Source organism: Petaurus breviceps, unplaced genomic scaffold (assembly GCF_028583685.1).
Source record: "Petaurus breviceps papuanus isolate PSGF00001 unplaced genomic scaffold, PetGlider_PUasm1.0 174, whole genome shotgun sequence".
Lineage (NCBI taxonomy): Eukaryota > Metazoa > Chordata > Mammalia > Diprotodontia > Petauridae > Petaurus > Petaurus breviceps.
In genome coordinates, this window is record NW_027185761.1 from 56,775,663 (window position 1) to 56,802,121 (window position 26,459).

The 26,459-nt window shown below is 44.9% G+C and overlaps 2 protein-coding genes across 2 annotated transcripts in view; both read left to right on the top strand.

Moving 5' to 3' along the window:
- Nucleotides 1–11,542, top strand: part of FAM3D (FAM3 metabolism regulating signaling molecule D) — a 307,323-nt gene extending 295,781 nt beyond the window's left edge. The window contains exons 9-11 of the mRNA XM_069084236.1: nt 6,606–6,690; nt 8,318–8,444; nt 11,063–11,542. Of these exons, the coding sequence (XP_068940337.1) occupies nt 6,606–6,690; nt 8,318–8,444; nt 11,063–11,152 (302 nt within the window). The 3' untranslated portion in view covers nt 11,153–11,542. The remainder of the gene's footprint in view (nt 1–6,605; nt 6,691–8,317; nt 8,445–11,062) is intronic.
- A 10,114-nt stretch (nt 11,543–21,656) lies between these two features.
- The window catches only part of FAM107A (family with sequence similarity 107 member A), a 124,342-nt gene continuing 119,539 nt past the window's right edge, over nt 21,657–26,459 (top strand). Inside the window, exon 1 of the mRNA XM_069084238.1 lies at nt 21,657–22,181. Coding sequence (XP_068940339.1) covers nt 22,158–22,181 — 24 coding nt within the window. The 5' untranslated portion in view covers nt 21,657–22,157. The remainder of the gene's footprint in view (nt 22,182–26,459) is intronic.

Sequence of the window (26,459 nt, forward strand, 5' to 3'; positions counted from 1 at the left end):
AGTCTCTCTTGTCTGTAACTTGCTTGTCCATAATTGTTGGCACGGTGTCTCCCGCGAGCTCCCTGAGAGCAGGCGCTATTTTTGCTTGTCCTTGTATCCCTGGCATTTAGCGCAGTGCCCAGCATGCCATGGGTGCTTAATAAATGCTTCTTGACCGATTACTCAGTCAGTTGCAAAGCTAAGACATACATAGAGAGGCTGCCGTGGACTAAGAGCTGGTCTTGGGAGCTAGGAAGAACTATCTTCAAAATCTTATCTCATACACAACAAACTGTGTGATATTGACAATCAATCCGTCAATCAGCATTTATTAAGTACCTACTATGTGCTGGGCACTGTGGTATTATTAAAATTTGCATAGAAATTAGCATACATGGGGCAGCTAGGTGGCACAGTGAGTAAAGCACCAGCCCCGGAGTCAGGAGGACCTGGGTTCGGATTTGGCTTCAGACACTTAACACACACACACACATATACACACACATACACACACACACACAAACTAGCCAAGTAAACTTGGGCAAGTTACTTAACCCCAATTGCCCTCCAAAAGACAAAAAGAAAGAAAGAAATTAGCATACAATAAGTGCATTAGACAGTTATCAACAAACTGTTATGAAGGAAGTGGGATGGGAGAGACCTTCCATGGATGGGGGATGGGGAGAAGGGTACCCCAATGAGGATCTGAGCTGGGGTGGGGCTGATGGGAATTTCAGAAAGGGGGTTAGACAGGAGAGATGAACCAAGAGGATTCAGTTGACTGGCTCACAAGGAACAGAGACGATTCCAAGATGATTCTGACATTCAGAGAGTAGAGCAGGATGCTGGTGTCATTAACAGCAATGGAGAAGTCAAGAAGCAGGTGTGGTGGGAAGAAGACAGATTCCATCAGTCAACAAGTACTTAAGCACCTACTATGGGCCAGGCTTGGCACTAAATGTTGGGGATCCAGAGAAAGACCAAAAGATAAGTGCCTGCCCTCAAGAAGCTTACAGTCTAAGGGGGAGGTGACATGCCAATAACTATGTCCATATGAGATAGAGATGGTATAAATGGAAGGAAATCTCTGAGGGGCCTGGAAGGTGCTTGAGAAGTCACTGAGTATAACATGAGCTTGAAGAATCCCCTAACTTCCCTCAAAAGAGCCCCAGGAAGTACATCACTCAAGTATCTCCATTTCCCATGTAAACTCTAGTAAAAACTAGAGTTCTGGAACATTAAGTGACCACACTAAACCAAGCAGAATTTGAACCTGGGTGTCCCAACTCCAATTCCATCTCACTTTCTACCTCTAAAAACTTAAATAAGGAATGAATATGGCCTTATATCAGGATGGGAATATAGCTTGTTGGGCTGTTCCAAACTCCCCTTATGTAAACTCCATCCACTGAAGCACATCAGCATGCTTATTATACCTAGTGTGAGATCATTTCTCTGAAGGGATGGAGAGGTTAAACAATTTGCCCAAGATGAGGTAGGACTTGGGTCTTCTGGACTCCCCAGCTGTCCCCCTCTCCACTATGACACAGAGTGAATGTCCAGGTATTCTCTTTGAATGAGTGAATGAAAAAGCATTTATTAACCACTTACTGTGTGCTAAGTAAAGTTTAAGCTCTTTAAGAGGATAAGCTGCAGAATCAGCTGCAATTTTCCTCAGTAGAGGAACTTTCCTAACCAATGGCTCCCCAAGCCAATAAAATCACAGATTCAATCTGTTAGAAAGCAAAGGGTAACCTAGGGGAAGGTTGTATTCAGAAATGGAAATATCATTTTTTTGGTAAAAAAAAAAAATACTAAAGGCTAAGAAAGACTTCTTATAGAAGTTGACATATCAGCTTTGTCACTAGAATGCCTTTGGGAAAAGGGAATACCCTTTAAATAAACCATCAGCCACCAAACAACTTCCCCCTCAGCTGGGCAGATGGATTTTCTGGGTAGTTGGAAGTCGCTCTCCTCCCTCGCCTCTTTTTGTATCCCCAGTGTGTAGCATGGTGCTTGGCACGTAGTAGGTGTTTAATAAATGCTGATTGATTGATTAATTGCTTGAACAGAGAGAGAAGCACAAGACTCAGGCTTGGGGTGCATGTAGGAATGTTGGCTGTGACTGTGCCCTGGTATATCAGTAAGATGGGCTGCCAGGCCAAGGGAAAGTGCTTGGCACCTAGAGAGCGCTTGGCCGTCCATCTGTAAATGCTTTCCTCGGAGCTGCTGAACTTGGCTTTGACTCTCTCTCAGCATCCTTTACATTCTGCATTCCCAGGTTGGCCAAGAGTGGGAGAGAGGGGGTGGGAGGGAGCGCTGTACTGCTCCCAGGGGCTGAAGGGCAACATTAATTAACCTTAGCTGGCTCCCTTCATGGGTTGCACTCAAGTTTTGCAGAACAAATACAGCCCATTGATCCTGGGTAACGGTTCCCTGCGGAGAGGAACTAAACAAGCCAGCCTGCTAAGCTTTCTTTTTCTTGCTCGTCTCTACAAGAATTGGCCCTGCTTTTGCTCCCCATAGGAGGGACTGGGCCCCCCTCCCCAGGAAGGACCTGAGTTATCATTTGGACTCCCCATTTTCATCCCCAACACTTCTGACCAGTTGTAGTGAAAGGTTTCCCTTGAGAGAGAACAAACAAGCATCACTGTGATCACGCAGAAAGATGAACCTTTTGTTTTTTGCTTTTTGGAGGGAAATTGGGGTTAAGTGACTTGCCTAAGGTCACAGGGCTATTTTTTGTGTTAAGTGTCTGAGGGCGGATCTGAACCCAGATCCTCCTGACTCCAGGGCCAGTGCTCTATTCACTGCGCCACCTAGCCGCCCCCAATGAACCTTTTAATGTGATAAAGAAACTACCTCTGATCTGCTTGGTATAAAGTTTAAGAAGATAAAAAAAATAACGAGCTAACATGTAGACAGCTCTTTAAAGTTTCCACAATGCTTCATGTATGTTACCTCACTGGGCCAGTGGAAGATAGAAATGTTCATCAATCGGCCATTTTTGTAAAACATTCAAGACCTCCAGATTTTCCTTCATTTATAGTCCAAGGATCTGGCTCTGCTACTACCACCTGTGTGACCTTGAGGGAGAGCACTTCACCTCTCTAGAACTCAGTTTCCTCATCTGTAAAATAAGGAGGTTGGACTCCAAAGCCTAGCATTCTAAGATTCCATGACAGTTGTCTACAAATAAAAAATTCACCAGTACTCTCAAGGTACTTTCTTGCTGCCAGGCCTTTCTCTAAACTGTGGTCAAGCCCTCCAGATACCCACATCCAGAAAAATACCCAGCTGTCCTTTGTGAAGGTATGGGCTCTGAGGAGAGAAAATTTTTCATTCCAAATAGTTGGCTTTAGCATCAGAGATTTTGAGTTCAAATCCTGACTCTTACACTTAACACCTAGGTAAGCCTCAATTTTCTCTTCTATAAAATGAAAGGATTGGACAAGATAGCCTCGGAGGTCCCCTTCAGAGACTATGGATTTGACTCTTCTCCCTTTAGATGATTCACCAGCAAGGAGGTAGTGGTCATATGGGGGGAGTTGAGGATGAAGAGTTTTATTAAACTAGGAACTTTTGAACTAATAGTACCTGATAGGAAAGCTATAATGGACTTATGATTTTTTTTAAAGATACTTCCTTCCCACAGAGACAAAGAGTAAAACTGTTTTCAGAGTAGAACAGCATTTACTTAATTGTATAAAAGTTGAATCCCTCCTCCCCATCCCTTCAATAGAATGAAAACCCATTGAAGGCTGGGACTGTTTCAAAGGGTAAATAACAAAAGAGCTTCAATTTTCAGAAAGTCACTTGCTGGTCCTAGAAAGAGCCAGACATCATCATCCAATTAATAACTTGAGGAAAGAGATGATATTTACATCAATTGGACAAACATTTATTAAGCACCAACTATTTGCCAGCCATGGTATCAGTGACCTAAAAAAATCATTTAAATTTTCAGTGCCCCAGCCAAGTCTCTACTACAACAGATATCCTTAATCTGGGATCCATAAACTTTTTTTTAAGATTTGGATAACTATAGTTTAATATAGCTTCCTTTGTAATTCTATGCATTTCAGATTGTGCGTCGCATTCAAATACTAGCTCTGACATTTACCACCTGGATGACATTTAGCAAATCACTTAATTCTCTGGAACTCAGTTTCCTCATCTGTAAAGATTATTTTGAAAAGATTCATAGGCTTTACCAGTCATTTAGTCAGCAGCATTTATTAAGCATCTATGTACCAGGCATTGTGTTAAGCCCTGTACTGCCAAGGAGTCTATGATCCAAAGGAGTCCAATAAATTGTAAATCAGGTACCAATGTACCTTCACCATTAGTGAAGAGGATTTCCTCACTGGAAATTCCTATACCAATGAAATCCAAGTCCAGACCCCTCCCTCTCCAGAGAAAAGAAAATAAATTTATCTAGTCCTAGCTTCAGTCCTGAGAATATAAAACAACATAGTCCCCTCCCTCATGGAGCTTGAAATCTAATGGAGAGATAAGGGGAAGCAAGGGTTTATGCAAATAATTCAATTCAATTCAACAATACCTACTAGGTGCCAACACTGTATCACATGTGATTGAGAGTTTTTAAAACATCATTGGCAGAGAGATTTGAATCCAGATCCATGAACCCTAGTTTCATCCTTTTTTTCTTTTAGACTTAAATATTAAAACTTGAATACATAATATGAAAAGAAAAACGTAAATATTAAGCTTAAATGATATATTTAAATATTATATAATAAACTTAAATATTAAAACAAATATAGGGGCAGCCAGGTAGCACAGCGAGTAAGAGCACTGGCTCCAATGTCGGGATGACCTGGGGATCAAATCTGGGCTCAGATACTTAGCACCACACCCAGAAATAACTGGCCATGTAATCTTGAGCAAGTTACTTAACCCCGATTGCTTAAAAAATATATATATAAAACAAGAAAAGAAAAAATGCCATGTGCACAGCAGAACATAAGAGAGGATTCAAAATATGTAGCAATAAATTTCCATTTCAAGAAAGTCTATATAATAAATACTACGCATTGTGTTGAGAGCTATCCATCTTTGTTTCCTTCTAGGCTTTTTGTTCTTTTTTTTTCCCCCTTCTTCCACTCTCCCCTCCCCCCCACCCCCCCAGGCTACAATTAAGCGTGAATATATTTATATATAGACATCATTTTTTTTAATCATGACACTTAGATTTTGAGCAGGATTTGAAAAAAAAAATTTGAATTTCAAATTCTTGCCCTGGAAGGGCATTCTCCTTAGTTGTGGGGAAGGAATGAGTATACAATACTTATGCAAGAAAATCACTGCAGATACAAAGTGGTTCCAAGCCGTGAGAGTGAGAGAAGGCAGAATGGGATTCATAGCGCAGGAGGGATCCTGAGGGCTCCAAGGAAATCAGGACAGGATGGCAGCTCTGAGCAGAGGGCATCCAGGAAGGCTGATGGGAGGAGAGAGTCCCTGAGTTGGGTCTGAAGGGAGAGGAGGCGGTCAGCACATGCACAAAGAGAGGGCAGACATTCATTACAAGGATCAGACAAATACAAAGAAGGCTTCATTTTTTTTTAAATGGCAGCTGCCATGATGTGGGGAAGGCTGAGACGCTTCTGTCAGAAAGGGACATAGATAGAGATTGAGGGAGTAATGGGAAAGTGCCCAAAACTCCCTTGGAAAAGGAGACAAGTTTGGAGATTTGATCACACTGCCTGACAGTTACAATCGCTGAAGCTTTCTCCCCTTCATGGGGGGAAAGGGACGAGGCTGGGGCAAGGGGGTGAGGGGTCCATAAAGATCTCAGACTTCCTTCTGCTTTATCTGAGGACAAATAGAATTCCAGAGGAGGAAGAATGATGGATGTGGGGTCCAAGTCCCTCTGAAGTCCCTTCTACCTCTAATAGTCCATGACCCTACAGCCCCACTTCTGCCCAGAGCTGGGGAAAAGCCCTGTGATGCTGTGTGGGATGGCCATTCAACCTGTTCTCATAATTCTACAATACTAACACAGCCCATCAAGGCAATAGCCCTGGGGAGGGGGGAGGGATGGCATAGAGAGACATTGAGAGCAAAGACAAGGATGACTGGAAATCCCCAACATATGGAGAATCATTCATCCTCTTCCTCCTCCCTAGGAGGCCTGGGATGGTTCAGAAAAGGCTTCCTAGAAGAACCCTCAGCTTCATTGAATCTCAAGTGGGAAGGAGCCTTAGAAGTTATCTAGTCCAACCCACCCCTATTGTGCAGATGAAGAAACTGAAGCCCAAGGTCACCCTGACAAGTAAGTCCAGGATTTGAACCTGGATCTTCTGACACCAGACCCAGCACTCTTTGCACTTTGTCTGGTTTGGTTACTAAATTTAAGGAGGCATTTGAAGAAACTAAAAGGTTCATGCAAGATTGCTGTGATTGGATAGAAGTACAAAACAGGTTGATTTCCTATCTTGGAAACTCGTATTTCTAATGAGACCTTAGAGAGGAAAGTAGGAGGTTTTTCTGTCAATAAGGGGCAGAGAAAAGACTGCGTAGAGACAGAGAAGATCACAAGAGATTAAGTGGATAGAATGTGTGCCTAACCTCTATCTTGTTGGGGTTTTTTTCCTCTCCAACAGATATTGACATTTTCCTGACATTTCTAAAAGAAATTCCAGAGAGCACCCTTGTGCTGGTGGCCTCATTTGATGACCCAGGCTCAAAGTAAGTAAAAAATCACTCAGCAGTCCACCAGATTATCCTCCAAGAAGCAGCTTTTGGGTCCTCCATGGGGCCACTTTGGGCTGTCTCTATAAAATATACTGCCTTATTGCCTCATCCTCTGAACAGAGAGCCCCGAGTCAGGCAACTCTCTCCCCTTCCTTTCCCTACCTCTCCCCTCTTTCTTCCCCTCCCTTCCTCTCTTCTCCTCCCTTCCCTTCCCCCTCCGGTAATGTTAATAGGATTTAAGATCTCCCCTGCCCATCTTAGGTGGAGCCCATTAAGGGAAACTTGCTTAGGGGAGGCTTGCTTGTAGGAAGGCTTTCACACCTTTTGCTAATTTCTAATTAGGCACTGTCCTGAGGCTTGTGATGCCTTCTAGCTCTGAGAAGTATATATACCCGTGTTTCCCCGATAATAAGACACTGTCTTATTAATTTTTTTTGGACAGAAAAACACCAGAGGGCTTATTTTCAGGGGAGGGCTTATTTTAATGAACATTGACAGCAATTTTAATAAACAGATAAATGTGAACAAAAAAATGTACCTTTATTCAATAATGAATTCAATAAAGAATAGGATGACACGCTCACTGCTGCAGCTCTGATTGGATGCAGCTTGGAGCAAGGCGTGAGTTTCACGGGGGAGGGGGGGGGGACGGTGCATACAGAGGGTACCATAATGTATCGTGTAGCTCAGGGGATCACCTTCACTACAGTAGCAATCTCAATAGGGCTTATTTTCAGGGGAGGGCTTATTTTAGAGGAATCTTACACAGTAAGGGGAGGGCTTATTTTCAGGATAGGTCTTATTATCGGGGAAACATGGTATACTCTGAGTTGGTGTTTTGCTTTGGGGGATCACTTATGAGAAAGATCTTGTGATTCCCTGGTAGAGATTCTGAGTGGCCATATGTTCAGAGCTCCCTGAGTGCTCAGATATAAAGGCTCTCTCCAGCCAGGGATGTATGTAGTGCATAGTTGGATTCAGGCAATCTGAGATCTGTCTGTTGGTCTTTATTTCTCTTCTTGTATTTTCTCTGTGTTTTCTCTGAAGTTCAGGGTGCTGACTTTTCCCCTGAACTAATGAATGTAATTTTAAAAGATTGTTGACCTCTTGACCATCTTTCCTAGTAAAGCAGATCTAAGAACCTGTGCTAGCAGCCACCCTGGCTATGCCATTGTGGTTGCTTCGACACCTCCCTACCTCCCTTCCCCTTCATCCCTTTCCTCCTCCCCTCCTTCCCCTCCCTTCTCCTCTCCCCTCCCTCCCTTCCCTTTCCCCTCCTTTTTTTTTACCTTCCCTCTCCTGTCTTTCCTCCCTTCCCTTCCCTTCCCCTCCTCTACCTTTCTCCTTCCCTCTCCTCCCTTTCCCTCCCCACTCATCCTTTTCCCTCCCCTCTTCTCCCCTCTACTTCACCTTCCTTTAGCCTAAGACAATTCCTTAGGACCTATCTCTTCTGTTACAGGGCAGGTCGCAATTGTAACTCATTGTAGGGGCTGGGGAGCATTTCCAAATGGGGAAGAGTTGTTGATGCCATCCTTAACACAGTTGTGTTCTATCTGGAGACACAGAATCACCTGTACCAAGTGATGGCAAAGCTCTTTTGTATTCTCTTTTGACTTTTCAGACTGAATACAGAAGCTCGAAAATTACTCACCGACTTAGGAAGTACCTATGCAGAAAACATTGGTTTCCGTGACAGCTGGGTCTTCTTAGGTGCCAAAGACTTCCAAGGAAAAAGTCCCTTTGAACAGGTACCATCCCATATAGTTTGTCTGAGATGGGAACCTACAGTTAGTCTGAGGCTTCCCATGAGGCAAGAGCTGCAAGAACAGAGAAGCAGGATAGGACAGTGGGAAGAACCCTAGATCTGGGCTCAAATCCTACCTAGGATACTTACAATCTATGTGACCCTGGGCAAGTCACGTAACCATTCTGTGCCTTGGTTTCCTTATCTGTAATATAAGGAGACTGGACTAGATGACCTCCAAGGGACCTTCCAGCTTTATGCCTGTGGCTCCATGAACCTTAATAGAGACATAACAAAGGGACCTGAAGTTGATGACTTTCTGAATCTTACACTTACTTTGGATCCCCGAAATACATGACAGCATAAAATAGCATGAAATCACACGTTACTATTATCTGGGTGGTGCTGTATTTGATCATTTTGTCAAACACTTCCCAAAGTACATTCTGATCTGGTTCAGGCCATCCATGAGTTCAACACCTCTGCCCGAGAGTTTTCATCTTAGAAACCTTGGATAAGGGACAGATTGTAGGTCAGGAGAGGAAAGAATGCTTAGGTAATACCTAGAGCTGGGAGGGACAGTTGGGAAACTCACTGGGGGTCTGTCTCCAGAGTTGTTGTAAGGGCTAAACATTTGTTAATTTAACTAACTCCAGGATCCTTATTCATAGAGCAAGCACATAGGTCAGTTAGTCAGTTAGTTAACAAGCATTTATGAGACACTCACTATATGTCAGACCTTGTGTTAAGTATCAGATTGTGCAAATGCCACTTTAAAAATAAAATTCAAACCTAATTTGTAAGTTATAAACAAGTGATGTTATTCAGTGACAGGCTTAGGAGTTACCAATGAAATCATAGACAGATGGCAACCCAATGCATTGATAGGGGTACTGCAAATGGAAGAAATTGACTATTAAATGAACAAATGAACCACATTCATTTTAGGAATGTAGACAGGAGCCTCGTAAGTTAATTTCTTCCTTGATTTTCTCTTCACATTTGCCCCACCCCCCTTCCCCAGTCCTCCACCAAGACTGGACTTTGTTATTGCCCTCTGGGGTCGAAGTTTCTGCCAGTTGCAAATGCATTTCTTTTTTTTTTTTTGCTTTTTTTGGGGGGAGGGGCAATTGGGGTTATGTGACTTGCCCAAGGTCACACAGCTAGTAAGTGTTAAATGTCTGAGGCCGGATTTGAACTCAGGTCCTCCTGACTGCAGGGCCAGTGCTCTATCTACTGAGTCACCTATCCACCCTTGTAAATGCATTTCTGAGTGAAATGTTAGAGACTTTCTGAGTCAACCTTCCCTCAAAACAAATCTCATCTGTGGACAATTCAGTCATTTCCATGAAACTGTTCCTCTGACTGCGGCTGACCTTACTTGGAGGTAGAGCAGATAGTACAGTTTTTAAGGTCCTGAAGGGGCCCTTCTTGGGCCCCAAAATCTTTCCCACATTACACCAGCCCAAAGGTACTAAATTTTCCTATTAGTGATGGCACTGAAGACCCTTCTTTAAATGGAAATATGTTATCTGGGAGGGGGGACTCGATAAGATATTAGCACCAAAGTGAGTTAATTTGTGGCTTAGCTGCAATCACTTAGCAAGACCCCAAAGAGAGGGGAGCAGAAGATTAGTCAGTTTTAATGGAGAGTCCTGAGGATAATAAAGGTAGCAGGAGGGATGTTAGGAATTCAGGCTTTGATGACAAGGGTGCTGGAAGAAAGAGGTGCTGAGAATAACAGCTAGAATTTATATAGCACACCAGGGTTTGTGAAGTGATCTTCACACACGATCTCATTGGATCTTCATAATAACCCTGGAAGGTAGGTGTATAATATCTCTTCGATTTTACAGATAAGGAAATTGAGGCACAGAGGGGGAAGGAACTTGTCCAGAGTCATATAGCTAATGAGTGTCTGAGCTGGTGTCTAAACACTGATCTCCTGGCTCCCGGTCCTGTTCCCCATTCACTGTGCCCCAATATCTACCAAGAAAATGTGTGTGAAGGCATTTTCTTTTTTTTTAATGAGGCAACCAGGGTTAAGTGACTTGTCCAGGGTCACACAGCCAGTAAGTCTCAAGTGGTTGAGACTGGATATGAACTCAGGTCCCCCTGACTCCAAGGCTGTTCCTCTATCCCCTGCTGCCCCATGAAGGCATTTTCAAAGACAAAAAAAGGTTATCCCCATGTATTACTTGCTACCTGTGTGACCTCAGATGAGATATTGGCTCTCTGAATTTACATTTCCTCATCTAGAAAATGGAAAGGTTGAGCTCCATGGCCTCTCAGTCCATGATCTGAGGGTCGGGGACAGTTTGACAATTATTCATAAGCAGAATGGGCAGTGGGTGGGCCAGTGGGCCTGGAGTCAGGAAGACCTGAATTCAAATCGAGTCTTGGATATGGACTAGCTGGATGGCCCTTGGTAACTCCCTCAACCTCAGTTTCCTCGGCCATAAAATCAGGATACTAACAGCACCAAGGTTGTTGTGAGAATCAAATTATATAATATTTGTAAAATGCTTAGCACAGTGCACATAGTACGTACTAATATTCTTCTTTCCCTTGGATACCCTCACTTCACAGTTGTTAAACAGCTTCCCTGTCCTCTCTTCACAGTTCTTAAAAAACAAACCAGATGAAAACAAATATGATGGCTGGCCAGAAGCGTTGGAGATAGAGGGCTGCATCCCCCGCAAGATACTGTAGGGACGCCGTGGCATCTTAGGGTCTCCAGACAAAGCCTCAAGAAGTTATGGGCTGCCTCCAAGAAGAAGCCAAGCTTTGGGCAACAGGAAGATGTCAGCCCCCCAGGGTGGAGGGCAAGGGGGAAATAAAAGGAACCATGTTGAAAATATTTTTCCAGTTGATAGTCAGAAGCATCTCCGATGCTTCCTCAGTGACACCATCCACTGTGCAGGGTCTCAAGCCTCACCTCTGTGTGAGATGAATTAGGAGCTGAGGCTCATTCAGGAATCTGATGCCTGCTGAAGTTTCTGTTGGGCAGGAGACTTATCGTATCCAAAGCAAAAAGGATGGATGAATAGGGCAGCAAAATTCAATTCTATTTTGCTTATTATAGATGGGACTTTCTACCAATTGTGTAACCCTGTGTCTTGTCTTCTTTGGGGGAAGGGTGAGAAAACTTTTGGATGGACGTCTTTGGTTTTCATTTTTCTAGAACTAGAATCTACTCAAAGTGACCCAGAAATCTTGGTCTGAATCATTCATTTGTACAGAACTTTTCCACCATTAGGCATCAGCCCATTTTGGGATGGAAAAGGAGCTAAGGGGCATTCCTGGCAAAATCTAGATATTTCTATTTTGTTTTGTGTTGGGTTGCTTTTGTTTGTTTGTGACAAGATGTCTCCATCTTGCCCAGTTGGAAGACCAGTGGCCACTCTCTGGCCCAAACCCATGATTGACCAAGATGAAGAAGCTTTGACCTGCCCCAGTTCACTCCTCATTAAGCCCCTACCTAGGGCTCATCATATTGGTGCCAGACCTAGTTCGGACACCCAATCAGCCTTACTGTACCTCAGAACTCCTGAGCTCAAGCAATCCACCCCCCTCAACTTTCTCCAGGGGCAAAGCCCACAGGTATATTAGCTACTACCAAACACATCCTAGCCGGATTCACATACCTGTTCACACCAACCCAAAGTCAATGGAGATTTTCACACTCCTCTCTTTTCCTTCCCTTTCCTTATCTTCACTCATCACTCTTTGATTTGAGGCATATTTATACCAGAAAGAAGTCAAGGCCTTTTCCCTACTTGCCATGACTTTGGAGCACTCTGGGGAAGCCCTAGTGACCCAATATATAGGATAAATCCTGAAGAGTTGGGTCCCATGGAATGAAGGAATAAATGAATGAAATTAAAAGTTTTTATTTTTTATTATTTCCTATGTGTTAAGCACTGGAAATAGAAATACAAAAAGTGAGACAAGTATAAGTTTACAGTTAGAGAACTTAGAGACTGTCTTGTCAAACCTCATTTTACATATGGGGAAACTGAGGCCCAAGGAGGAGCGAGGTGACTTGCCCAATGTGGGTTGGATTTGAATCCAACCTTGACCCCAAATAGAGGAACAGTTCAGGGCACTGTCACTATGGGCACAAACTATCTGCAAATAAAACTTTTCAACCTTGATCTCAGTTTCCTCTTTTCCACTCCAATGTCAATAGCTGAGTGAGATTTAGTTCAGTTTGATGAGAATTTATTAAATGCCTGCTGTGCACCAAGAGAGGCAGCACAGTGATGTGGGTGGAAAGACAGTTAGACTGGGTTCAAGACCTGCTTCTGACCCATCCTGGCTGTGATCATGGGCAAATCACTTCTTGGGTTCCAGGCAAGTCTCCAAGACTTTTAAGTTGAAGAGAAGGTACCAACTGGCTTCAGCAGGAGGAGTTGCTTTTCTCACTTGACTGTTCCCTACACCCTTGAAATGACATGTCCAGTTCCCAACATCTATTCCCAGTTGCAAGACTCTGCTTCCTGTGAAAAGGACACAATTTCAGCTGGGTGGAGCACAGACATCCTTTCAGAATGAAAGCCACTAATGAATACTTGAGCAAAATCAAATCTATGTTTGCACTATGCTAGGCACTGCCACTGCCCTCAAGGAGCTTACATTCTGCTGGGGGAAAATACCACATCTAGTACATTGTGTTCAGAAGAATGTTGGTAGATGGACTGAAAGACCTGGAGTTCATGCAATTCTGGGCTTAGCTGGTCTCAGATACTCACTATTCTGTTGGTTTTATCAATTCAGGGGTGTGGGAATGGTCACTGCAAGGATTCAGGGACTGAGGTTGACCAAACAATCTACTGTCCTCAGTAGTCTGCCTCTTCTGTGAACATACCCAGAACCTTTAGGGAAATAGCTATAGCAGAGAGCCTCAGACCTGTCCACAGTGGAGTCCCCATCAGAGACAGGATCCTGTATTGTAGGCATTGCTGAAAACAGTGAAGAGTCAGATAAAAAAGACCACACGGCCCAATATGGCTCCCCCAGGTCAGACTGGTCTCGGGCTATACCAAAAAAAGGACAAAAGGGTAAAATGGGGGTACATTCCTACTGGACCCAGGTAGAACATAAGGGCTCAGTGACTCCATTTCCTTGTTGGTTGTGGGTTTATTTGTTTGTATCTTTGTGTGTATGTGTGTGTGTGTGTGTGTGTGTGTGTATGTTTGAGAGTCAAATTCTTGAGACTTGGCTTCTCAGGATTGAATCCAGAGATGCTGTTCTCAGGGAGGGCTGTATTACCTGGTTTGATGAGGAGAGAACCATGAAGAGAGAGATGATTTACAGCTTCTGCTCTTTATTTCCCAAATGTGAAAGAGGAACGTGTATTTTTCAAGAATTCTACCTGGGAGCAGGAGGCTATGTTCTGACAGAAACACAATTTTCTCCCTTTTATCTTCCCAATTCTGGAACAAACATTATAAGCCAAACTACATGTGATTATATACATGATTATTTGAGAGAGACAGACAGACAGACAGACAGACAGAGACAGAGACACAGAGACACAGAGAGAGAGAGAGGGAGGGAGAGAGAGAGAGAGAGAGAGAGAGAGAGAGAGAGAGAGAGAGAGAGAAACCTCTCTGAGCCTCAGTTTCCTCGAGCGTAAAATATCACAACAGCCCCTACCTCATAGGGTTGTTCTGAGGACCAAATGGGATAATATCTATAAAAGCACAGTGCCTGGTACATAGTTGCTGTGGCTCAGTGACTGATATGACAAACACAGAAACTGCCCCTGCTTTCAAGGAGCTCCCATATATCATATATGTGAGAGCAGAATGGTTGCCACCCACTGGTACATTGGACAGTTCCCTGGATGATGACTGGATCCATGGGGGAGTGGATCAACACATTACCAAGAGTAATAGCAGAATTCATTTGTTTAAGGTTCCAGAAATGGAAATCCAAAGAAGAGAGGAATTGAATAGGGTAGAGGGAGAGAATAAAGGGAAGAATGGCTGGCACCTGCCTACAATACTGAGCCAGGGGAGACCCTCAGCAATCCAGTGCTCAGTACATTACCTAGCACATAGTTGGCATTTAATAATAGCAAGTTGTACATAAAAGGTTTGAAATTTCATGTGTAAACCTCTTTTTTCTATTCTACTATGTTATGGGAAAAGCATGTTTTATTTCTTATGTTTGGAATAAAATAAATTTTAAAAAGAAAAAGATAAGGTGGCTAGGTGGCTCAGTGAATAGAGCACCAGGCCTGGAGTCAGGAGGACCTGAGTTCAAATCCAGCCTCAGACACTTAACACAAAAACTAGCCATGTGACCTTAGACAAGTCACTTAACCCCAATTGCCCTCCAAAAAGCAAAAACAAAAAATAAATAAAAAATAAAAAGATAAATATTGATTGATTGATGGATGGATCACTCAGTAGGCTCAGACTGGGAATTCTGGATCTGAAAAGGTTATTAAGTCCTCAGGGCATAGTCACTGGTCTGGCTGACAAGCCCAAGTCCAATGATGAGAAGATGACCAAGCCACCTGCCCATTGAAAGTACTTGACACAGTAAAGGGGAATGGAGGGAAGGCCAGATAAAGCCACCTGAATGCCAGTCCACCTCTGTCTCGATGGGCCTACAAAACAGCTGAGTGGGTATGGCCCCTCAGCCTAACCTCTCTGTGTGTCCACAAGAATCTCATTCCCTGGAAGGAAAGAGATGGAGAAAGTGAAGAAAAATCTTCCAAGAAGTTGTCGTTTGACTTCCGATCAGTAGGTGGAGCCCGCGATCAATTGGGAAAAGAATCGACAGTGAATGGATTAGACAGTGAACATAGTATGGCTGGAGGGCTCTAGTTAACTGAATATTCTGGTTAATTGAGAGCAAAAACCTCTGATATGAAACACTCCCCTTGGTGCTCAAACCATGTTCAATGTAACTCTGTGTTTCTTTGATGATTTAGCCTGCAGGGCCTGGGAGGAATAAGGCTGACTACCCAGGATCCCTGGTGGAGCAGAGACAGTCTTTGGTATGGAGCAGAGCACTGAACTGGGAAGAAGGACGCCTGGGTGGCTTGTCCCAGCTCCCCTGCTGAATGGCTGTAGGTCTCTGGGTAAGCAAGGATGCCTCTCTGGGACTGAACCTTTACTTTTGATGAGGGAACCAGTTCCAGGGGTAGTCCCCAGCAGCACCAGCTGGCTGCCCATCTCAGAGTGTGTGGAGCAGGACAAAGTCTCTCTCCCCTCAAACCCAACTTTCTTCTAGACTTCTCTCTTTCTATTGAAAGCACCACGATTCACCCCAGCTCGAAACCTCAGTGTCACCCTGGACTTCTCAATCTCTGTTGCCCTACACATCAATGGCAAACCTTGCCCTGGGGATCCCAGGCTCTTACTGGTGAGCTTTTACCTTATCTTCTCAGGAGCCTTCACCATGCCTCTTCAAGGTCATTAGTTAACGTGCCCTCAACCCACCCCATGCCCCCTTTCCTACCTCTGCCCCACTGTGGGGATCTTTCCCCACCAGAATCTAAGCTCTCTGAGGGAGCAAATATGGTCTTGCTTTTGCATCTGCATCTCCAGCATTTAGCACTATGCCTGGCATACAGTAAGAGGTCAATAAATGCTTTTTCACTCATCTAACTCCTACCTCCATCCCTCATGAACCTTCCCACAGCCACCCCATTAGTTCAGGCCCTTATCATCTCTTAACTTGATTATTCCAAAGCTTTCTTCCTTGGTCTCCCCTTCTCAAGCCTCTCCCACTCCATTCTCCACTCAGCTGCCCCAGTGATTTTCCTTAAGCAGGGATTTGACCATGTTACTCCCTATTTAATTATCTCCAGTGGTTCCCTATGGCCTCTAGGATAAAATAGCTTATTTGGCCTTTAGAGTCTGCCAATTAATAATGTTTATTGATCTGTTGATTCATTAACAAATCATTGCCTGGGTCACTGCTAGAAGAAATGACACCCGAAAAGTCCAGCTCAACTATTAAGCACCTCCCATACTTCCCTAAGCTCTGATGGAGAGAAACGAGCCTTGGAGAACAAAGTATGTGCACGGAAGAGGGATTACACTTGATCTCTCTGGCCTCATATGGGCAAAGAAATAGGAGCCAAGGATAGAAGTTGGAGCTGTCCAAATGTGGAAGGAGCTGCCTTGAGATCTAGCCAGCCTCCCCTCAGTGGAGGGCTTCGGGAAAATGCTGTATGAGCATTTATTACCAAAGGTATTTTAGAGAGGGCTTCTATCCAACTAGGAAGGGACTAGAAGGCCCCTTCTGATCCTGGCAAAGCATTGTGTGAGCTCCTAAGCGGCTTCCAAAGAAGGATAAGGCATGGACCCTGCTTCCATATGTTGCTGTCATAGAATGTGCCCTGGAAGTTGGGTTTTACACTGGTTCCAACCTATCAGCTAATGTTATTTGCCTCTTTCTCCTAAAAGGGAACTGGTTAAACTGGTAAACTGGTCAAACTACTAGTTAAGGGCTCCAGTTAATCAAGGTTGTAGAAAGAGAATTAGATATGGAATCAATAGACATGGGTTTCAATGTCACCTTGGCCACTTGTTGCCTGTGTGACCTTGGACAAGTTGCTTCATTTTGGAAGCATCTAGGCAGAAAACATTGGACCAGGAGTCAGGAAGACCAGAGTCCCAATTTCATCTTGGGTCAGCTGTTTGCCTCTGTTTCCTCAACCTTAAAAGGGAGATTATTATGTCATTATCACCTGCCTCCCAGGATTGTTGTGAAGATAAAGTGAGGCAATATTTGTAAAGCACTATATAAAAGCTAGCTTTCATTGTGATTATTCACCTCTCTGGGTTTTAGCTTCCTTAGTTATCAAACTGTAGAATTGGACTATGCGTCCCTTTCGGCTCTTAATCTGTGGTATTTGGGATTCCAGGTCAGATTCTAGGTCTCTCTAAAACTCAGAGTTCAAGTGATTTATAAATGCAAATGTCAAAAAGTCTCTCTTCCTACCCACCCCCCAATTTAGGCCAAGGCCACAATTAGAGGAGATTTTGCAAAGGGCTTTGATCTTCCCATCAACATATGGCATTTTTATGGCTACTGCTGAGACATCATCATAACCATCACCATTATTATCATTATCATTATCATTCAAGGAAAACAGAAGCTTGTGCCCAAAATGAATCACCATAAACCAAAGTGGGGGAAGGGGACCATGGTTGGGACAAGAGAAGGGCTTTTTGTAACCAGGATTTTTACTCCAGTCTTCCTGCCAAGTGCCTCTCCCCTCTCTCTTGCTATCTTTTTTTATCTTCTACATATAGGACACTCATTGTACCTTGGAGTCAAGAAGTCCAAGATTCAGATCCTGCCTAAAACTTAGCATACTTCCTAGCACATAAGAGGCATTTAAGAAATGCTAGTTTGCAGGGGGGAGGGGGCAGTTAGGTGGCAAAGTGTATAGAGCATCAACCCTGGAATCAGAAGGACCTGAGTTCAAATCTGATCTCAGACACTTGACACACATACTAGCTGTGTAACCTTAGGCAAGTCACTTAACCCCAATTGCCTTGCCTTCCCCCTCCAAAAAAAAATACATAAACTTAAAAAAAAAAAAGAAATGCTTGTTCGCTGCCTCAGACATTTACTAGTTATGTGATCTTGAGCTTTCACTTAAACTCTCTGTGCCTCAGTTTCCTCATCTATAAGGTGAAGGCGTTGGACTCAATGACCACTAAGATCCCTCCTAGCTCTAATAATAGCCTACAAGGAGATTCTATAGCTCCCTAACTTCTGCTACCACAAAAAGAGGAAGAAGAGGATTTACCTTCAAAGTATGTCCTTGGGACACCAGGACACATTCTTCTTCCAAAGACTTTGCAGAATCTTCCAGGTATAACTTTTCTTTCTTTCTTTCTTTCTTTCTTTCTTTCATTCTTTCTTTCTTCCTTCCTTCCTTCCTTCCTTCCTTCCTTTCTTTCTCTTTCTTTCTTTCTTTTTTTTGTAGGGGGAGGGCAGGGTAATTGGGGTTAAGTGACTTGCCCAAGGTCACACGGCTAGTTTTTTGTGTTAAGTGTCTGAGGTCAAATTTGAGCTCACGTCCTCCTGACTGCAGGGCTGGTGCTTTATTTACTGCGTCACCTGGCCGTCCACTAAATGTAACTTTTGTTGTGTCAATTTCTAGTCATGTCTGACTCTTCATGACCCCATCTGGGGTTTTCTTGGCAAAGATACTGGAGTGGTTTGTCATTTCTTTCTCCAGTTCATTTTACAGATGAGGAAACTGAGGCAAACAGTGTTAAGTGACTTGCCCAGGGTCTCATAGCTAGTGTCTGAGGCCAGATTTGAACTCACCAAGATGAGCCTTCCTAAATTCAGATCTGATGCTCTACACACGCTAACCAAGCAATCTCCCTGGGCTTCACTTTCTTCATCTACAAAATGGGGACATTTTGATGGTCTGATCACCTTGGAAGCTCCATCCAGATCTAGAACTATATGCTCCATGACTCTCTTATTTCTGACTTTATATCCCCAGTGTCTAGAACATAGTCTGGTACACAGTAAGTGACTACTGTATGCTGTCATGTATTATACTGATCCAGGGACAGTTCAGCCACCTAACTGCCCATAGCATAACAGAACACAACACTGTCAGCCGGATCCTTAGAATATAAAATTCCCTTTGCTACAGAGTGAGAAATTTGGGAGTATACATTCTACCTGAACGGATAAAATACTGACATACAGCTTAGTCCCACCCAAACTGAGAATTCAGCTTGGCGTCACTGGGCACCCAGATCTGGTGATTTTCCTTTTGCCCTGCTTACTCCTCAAGCCATCTCTTAGCCTTGGACTCTGGGAACATCAGACCCTTTCTAACTTCAAGCTTGAACTATGTTTGGACCCAGTGAATGGGATGACACTTCACCTCTGAGATTCCCTTCAGTTCTAAGATTCTGTCATTCTGTAAGGTTTTCATTCTATTAGACCATGAGGTCCTTGAGAGCCAATGATGGTTTTTGCCTTTCTTTCTTTTTTTTTTAAAGCAATTGAGGTTAAGTAACTTGCTCAAGGTTACACAGCCAGGTGTTTCTGAGTGGGTGCTAAGTGTCTGAGCCCAGATTCGATCCCAGGTCATCCTGACTCTGGGGCTGGTGCTCTTACTCGCTGTGCTACCTGGCCACCCCTATGCCTTTCTTTCAATTCCTCAAAATGCCTGGTCTGTATGTTTGTTGACTGAATATCTGATAAGTAACAGAGAAGGTTCCAATCTCCATTGATAGAAAGCATTTCCGCATCTGAGAGTTCCCTATACCAGTGAAATCCCATGTCTATCCCTAACCAATACCCCACTATGTAGCATACTGTGTGGCACATAGTAGGAACTTAGTGAATGATTCTTGACTGACTGAAATCAAGTCAAAATTGCACTTGGTATTATCAGGATGCATGGTTAATGTTCCTTGATTAGAATGCAACGTCTCCTTGAGGGCAGCGTGGTAAGGCTCTGAAGTCAAATGAACCAGGTTCCAACCTCACCTCGGATGCTTACTACTCCTGGGGTCACACAACCCCCCTGGGCTTCATTTCCTCACCCACAAAATGGGGACATTGGGATGGTCTGATAGCCTTGGAGGGTCCATACAGCTCTAGAACTATAATGCTTTAAGATTATCTTGTTTTTGACTCTACATTCCCAGTAAGTGATGACTGTGTGCTGTTGTGTATTATACTGACCCAGGGGCAGTGCAGAGTCATGGCCAGCATGGGAATCAGAAAGGCCTGTGTTCAAGCCCGGCATCTAACGTATACTAGCTGTGTTCCCATGGGCAACCTCCCAGGAGCCTAGTCAGCTCTGTGAGACCTCAGAGATGGCTCACATTTGTGGAGGAAGTCCTCTCAACAATGCAATCCGAGGCCCAGAAATTGTTCTGAATGCCTAGATTTCCCAAGGTACAGAACCCAGGCCAGAGTCCCCACACTATTCCTGCCCCCTCCCCAATCCAATGATCCCTTCTTCCCCCCCCCCCCGCTCTTCAAACTTTGTGTAAAGTCCAGAACCCTAGATTAAGAGATGGAATGAATCTCAAAGGCCCCCTAATCCAAACCCTTTATTTTCTAGAGTTTTAGAAGGGTGAAATGAATGGCCCAAGGTCAGTGGCAGTGCCAGGCCTAAAAGCTCAAGATCATTTCAGAAGAGAGAGCTCTTATAGAGGAAGTATCCTGGTGCTGGGCTCAGTGGGCCTGGGCTCAAATCTCCCCTCTGCCACATACTCCCCATGTGACCATAAGTAAGACACTTCACATCTCTGGGCCTCAATTTCCTCATCTGTAAAAGAAAAAGGTTGGGCTGGATGGCCCCTGAGGTTCTTTCCGTTCCAAAGCTATGAAGAACTGGGCTCTCTGTTTCAATGAATTAGATGTGGAGGGAGGGAAATTGCAATCCAGTCTGCAAAGTTATTCCTGGTGCAAAGTGAGACCAGAGACATGCAGGGTTAAGAAAATCAGCGAAAGCTTTCTAGGAGAGGAGGGCAACCACATGAACCGGAGGCAAGGGGATTCCCAGCATCCCAAGGTCGGTGCAAAGACAGCCTCAGGAGCAAATGGGTCCCATTCAGAAAATGGCAAGCAGGTTTCCTATGGCTGAAGCAGTCAGGAGGGTGTGATAAGGGCGGGCTGGTGGAGGATGGCTGGCCAGAGGATTGAGGACTTGGCAGGACTGAACAGAAGGGATTTATAAAGAATGAATCTTGTCCTTTCTAGTCTCCAGTGCCCCACCCCCACTGCCCTTTGAATTAATGATTAGAGATGCATTAGGTTTCTACACTCTGAGAACTCCAAGCCCTGGACAGTCTTAAAGGATCCATTATTAATGAGGCCTTCTTGACTGGGTCTTGCATTCCTGAGCGACCGATTCTGCCCAGGCTTCCTTAAACAGTCCCTCCTCCTCCTCCCCCCCCCCCCCCTCCCCGCGGGTCCCCTGTGGGAGCCCCCCCACCCCACCCCAAACCAGCATGTTATGTAACCTCATTGTTCAGGATGATGCTTGTTGGGCAGTGACAAGGCTGCCCATAAGTCTGTCGGCTGGCCAGCCTCTGAGGTCATTGCCAAGAGCCTGAGCCTTCTGGCTCCCAGCTGAATTGTTTTCCTCAGGTGCTCATTCTTGGACTTTTCTAGGACCAGAGAAACAAGCTTAAGAGGCTAAGTGCTAACAGTCCCCTCCCCCCACCTTCCCCCTCCCCCCCCCCAGGAATGCTGTTTTGGGCCTGAGCCAAGACATTCCAGAGGCCAGAAATTGGCTCAGGGTCCGAGGCCACTTGTGGGATTTCTTCTCAGGCTGGCCCAGCCAACTCTGGCATCCTGCTTTGTCAAGGACAATTACTGTAAGTCCCTTTGCAGACTGGGAGATGGGCTTAAAGGTTAGAGCATCTCTGAAAGCTGTCTCTCTGCTGAGCCGAGGCTGAGCCCCACTGGGAGGAGGCACTAGCGAGAGGAAGATGAGTTTGTGTTCGGTGGTCATCTCAACCAAAGGAAAAGTTCCTGCTCATCTCCTGTAAGAGCCTGGTTCCGAGCGTTCAGGGCTAGCAGCCAGCCGGCCCCAGGAGCAGGTTCTCCTGGCTGTGGATGCTGCCTCCGCCTCCCTCGGGCTCCAGTGGACCCAAGCTGCCTGGAGCAAGAGCCCCCTTCCTCTCCCAGGGCCAGAAGGAAAAGCCCGGGGGGTACAGCAGTTCCTGTGTGGGCCAGCCCCCATGCCATGGGAGCAACTCATGGGAAAAAGGTAGGCAGCCTTCTCCCTCCTATCTCCCTGCTCTTTCCAACCCCAGCGTGTAACTGAAACCATCAATGAGCTGGAATCCGTGACTGGTAGAGTAACTTTCTCCCCTGTAACGTAAAGGATGGAGGCAGATCTCGGAAGCCTGTATTTTGTTGGATACAAAGGATTCCTTGGGTCTTGGGATGATCTTTCCCTCCAAATCTGTCAGCTTTTGATGGGGGCAGGGGGAGTCAGGGACATGTTGGGAAGGACCTTATGGTGTGGCAGGCGGGAGGGACGTTGGCTCTGAGGACGCTGGGTCCGGGAGACCTCGGTTCAAAGCCCTCCTCAGACATCTACCAGGTTGGACTCTTGAGCAAGTCATTCAAACTCTGAGCCTCAGTTTCCACCTCTGTAAAATATGAATCCTAACAGGAGGATCCAATGAGATAACCTATACAGGGTATCTTTGGAAAACTTCAAGTCCTATATAAAAATTAGCTATTGTGATGATTGTGGTAGAGATCCAGGCCTTTTGTTTCCTCTCTCTCAGCTTGGTGGTGTAGTAGATAGAGTGTTGGCCTTGTAGTCAAGGAGACCTGAGTTCTAATCCTGGCTCAGATACTAGTTGTATCTTTCAGGGCAAGGTTGCATCTTTCCCTTGGTCTCTTTCTGCCTCGGTCTCCTCTTCTGTAAAACGGGCATGATAATAGCACCTACATGAGAGGATTATTGTAAAGATCAAAGATAAGCGGTATACCTACAGTGCTTCAGGAGCGGTGATAGCCCCATACAAATGCTCACTCTCTTCCTGGGTGCACTTCAGTTAGCCCCCACCTAGGGGGAGGTCAGAGGCAATGATGCTGTGGAGGGCATGGCCAGTGTGGCAGGAGGCTGGCCAGGGGTAGCGATTTCCTCTGCTCAGATGGATGCCTGGCTTTCCTCCTGGTTGTCTGGAGTCAATGAAGAGGCCAGCACAGGGTTGATGTCGTCAGAAATGCCACACCATGAAGTAGCTGGGGACACAAGAGGCAAAGGAAAGGAACTCCATGGATAGGGAGCTGGGTCTGGGAGCCAAGAAGGCCTGAGTTCAAATCCGGTCCCAGACACTTACAAGCTGTGTGAGTCTGGGTAAGTCACTTAACCTCTGTTTGCCTCAGTTTCCTCAACTGTAAAATGGGGATATTAACAGCACCTAACTCCCAGGGCTGTTGTGAGGACCAAATGAGATACTATTTGTGAAAAGCACTTAGCATTGAGCCTGGTATTTAGTAGGTACCATATAAATTCTTATTCTCTCCTCTCTCTCTTTCTACTGTATGCCTCAGTTTCCCCATCTGGGAAATGGGAATAAGAAAAGCACTAACATTCAAGGGCTGCTGTGAGGCTCAAGTGAGATAATGTATATAAAACTCTATAAAGGCGAGTCAGTCAGCAAGCATTTATTAAGGGCTTACTGTGTGCCAGGCACTATGCTAAGCATTGAGGAGACAAAAAGAGGCAAAAATATGGTGCCTGTCTTCAAGGAGCTCACAGTCTAATGGGGGAGAAAAAAATGAAAACAAAATCTTCATATATAAGCATACAAGTTAGAGAGATGGATGGATGGATGGATGGATGGATGGATGGATGGATGGATGGATGGATGGATGGATGGAAAGATGGACAGATGGACAGACAGACAGAAATGATAGATATTTAGATAGACAGATGGATAGATGGATAGACAGACAGATACATACATACATACATAGATTCATGGATAGATAGACAGACACACACATGTGTGTATGTGTTTGTATGTGTGTGTATACATACATCTATGGTAAATGGGGGTGATCTCAGAGGGAAGGCACTCACAATAGAAAGAACACTGGATGGGAAGTTTTTAAAAATCTAACTTATAATTATTATTGATGATGATGATGGTGATAGCTAGCAAATACATAATCTTTATATAGACTATCTCATTAGATCCTCATGGCAACTCTAGGAAGTTGATGCTATTATTATCCTCGTTTGACAGATGAAGACACTAAGGCTTAGAGAGATTAAGTCATTTCCCCAGGTCACAAAACTAGTAACATCTGAGGCACCCAAGTCCAGACTCTCCATCCAGCTTCTTCTGCTCCTGGCTCTGACACCATTTTCTGTCACTTAGCTTTCTCTGGTACAAACTTTCCTCTTCTGTAAAGTGAAGTGGTTGGACCACATGGTCTCCTCCAGCTCCAGCCTTCTGTTACTAGAATCTAGCCTACAATCTCCATGGACTTACTCAGAAGGGGCAGACTCTCACCTTGACAACAGGTCAAGGGCAGACTTAACTTTAAGGAATTTCTTGTTGGTCCCCTGAGGTCCTGGAGGCTGAAGGATCCAAGCAGAGAACCAGTCCTTGGCTAAAGAGGCAGGGGGAGGGGGCAGGGAGCAGACACTTGGGATTACTTCTGAAATCCGCAGCCCAGCTGATCACCAGCTTACTGGCTCCTGGGGCTGCTGGCGCTGTCCCTTCTGTTTCATGCTGAGAAAGAAGCAAGGAGCCAGCCAAGCTGTCCCAGAGAATGGAATTCCTAGGACCCCGGCTGGCATGCCATCCCATCCTCCAGCTTCCTTTTCAGCTCAAGGGTGAAAAGGCCTCCCGTGGGTAGGAGAGACTTCCCCCTTCCACACAGAGAACACTTGCAGCCTTTCAAGTCAAAATGTCTGGGCTCCGTCTCTCTGAAGGATTCTGGCTTGTCAAGAATAAATGATGGCACCCCAGGGACCCTGGTGGGATTCTCTAGACAGCTTCAAGTGAATGAATGAGAAACATAATTAGTCTCCCCTCAATTCCCACCTTGGACAGTGGCTGTGTGACCCTAGGTAAGTCACCTAACTTCTATGTGCTTCAGCCTCTTTATCTGTAAAGATCAATCGAAATAAAAATCAATTGAAAGACTAGGTAATCTCCAAGTTTACTTCCAACTCTAAATCTAAGACCCTATGATCTTCTGTAATGACTCTCGTCACTGATCCCATGTCTCTTTGTTTACCACCAGCACCATCTGAACCCCTGTATAGTATTCCTGTCCATGTAGGAACCATGAGAAGCCACTAGACCATCCCTACCCCACCCCTGCCTTTAAACTGCAGGCATTCCAATTCAATTAAATTCAGCAAATACTGATTAAGTGGAAATGGAAAACCAAGACAAAAATGAATCAGTCCCTGTCCTCAAGGAGCTATGGGCAGGACAATATGTGCTCATTACAGTATATTTGTGCCTGACCTGTGGTAGAGCATTCCGAGCTCATGTTAGTCTGGTCAGCCACAGTGGAACACACCGTAACTTGGTTCTAACATAGTGGTGTCATTTTAGTCTTCTTCAAGAACAAAAGACAACAATCAATCCATCACTAATATATACCTTTAATACAAGGAAGTTTGGGGAGGATGTCCACTAGAAGATGGGGGCAGGGGATTAAGAACTTTCTGCCCTCAAGGAGCCTGCTGACCATAGCATGGACACAGAGAAGTGAATGCCAGACCATTTTAGGAGAGAGAAATCAAGATGAACTGGAAAAGCTTCCCATTGAAGGCATCTGAGGTAAGCCTTAAAAGAAGATAAGAAGACTGAGGAAGGCGTGCACACCAAGCCCAAGAGACAACCCATAGGAAGCACCAGAGATGGCTGACAAGTTCAGGGAGCTGCTTGTAATCCGGGGTGGGGAGGAAACCTCTGTGGAAGGGAGTGATGTAAGATGAGGCTAGGGAGGAAGGCTGCAGCCACAATGGGAAGGGTCTCCTGTACCAGGCAGTAAGGAGCAAGGGAGACAGGAGAGAAGCCATCAGAACTCCAAGCTCAAAGTCACAGCAGCTCATCCTGGGTCACGCTTTAGAATCTTGCCAGATCCTGGACTACTCCTTACAGTAAACCCCAGCTTCCCTTTGAAGAGAGCTTGGAACTTTCAGATGCATTTTCATCTCACTGCATCTTGCTGGGTCCTCACAGCAACTCTTGGAGGAAATTTCCTAGCTGTGGGAATTCTTCCCACTCAGCAAATTAGAGAATCTTAAAGAGACCTGAGGCTCACAGAGTTAGGTGACTTCCTAAGACCACCGTGGCCTAAGACTGAATGGCAGAGCTCTTCTCTGCCAGCCTCGAAGCTCTTTCCTCTCCCACCCCACTTCCTAAACTGCCCCAATCGGTGGGATTCAATTCTCACTTCAATGGTTCCTTTGATCCAACCAGAATTCGCTGGAGAATGAAGATGTGGGCTCCAAGGGAGGTCACCATGTTAGGGTGTCGGTTCTGAGGGAGGCAGG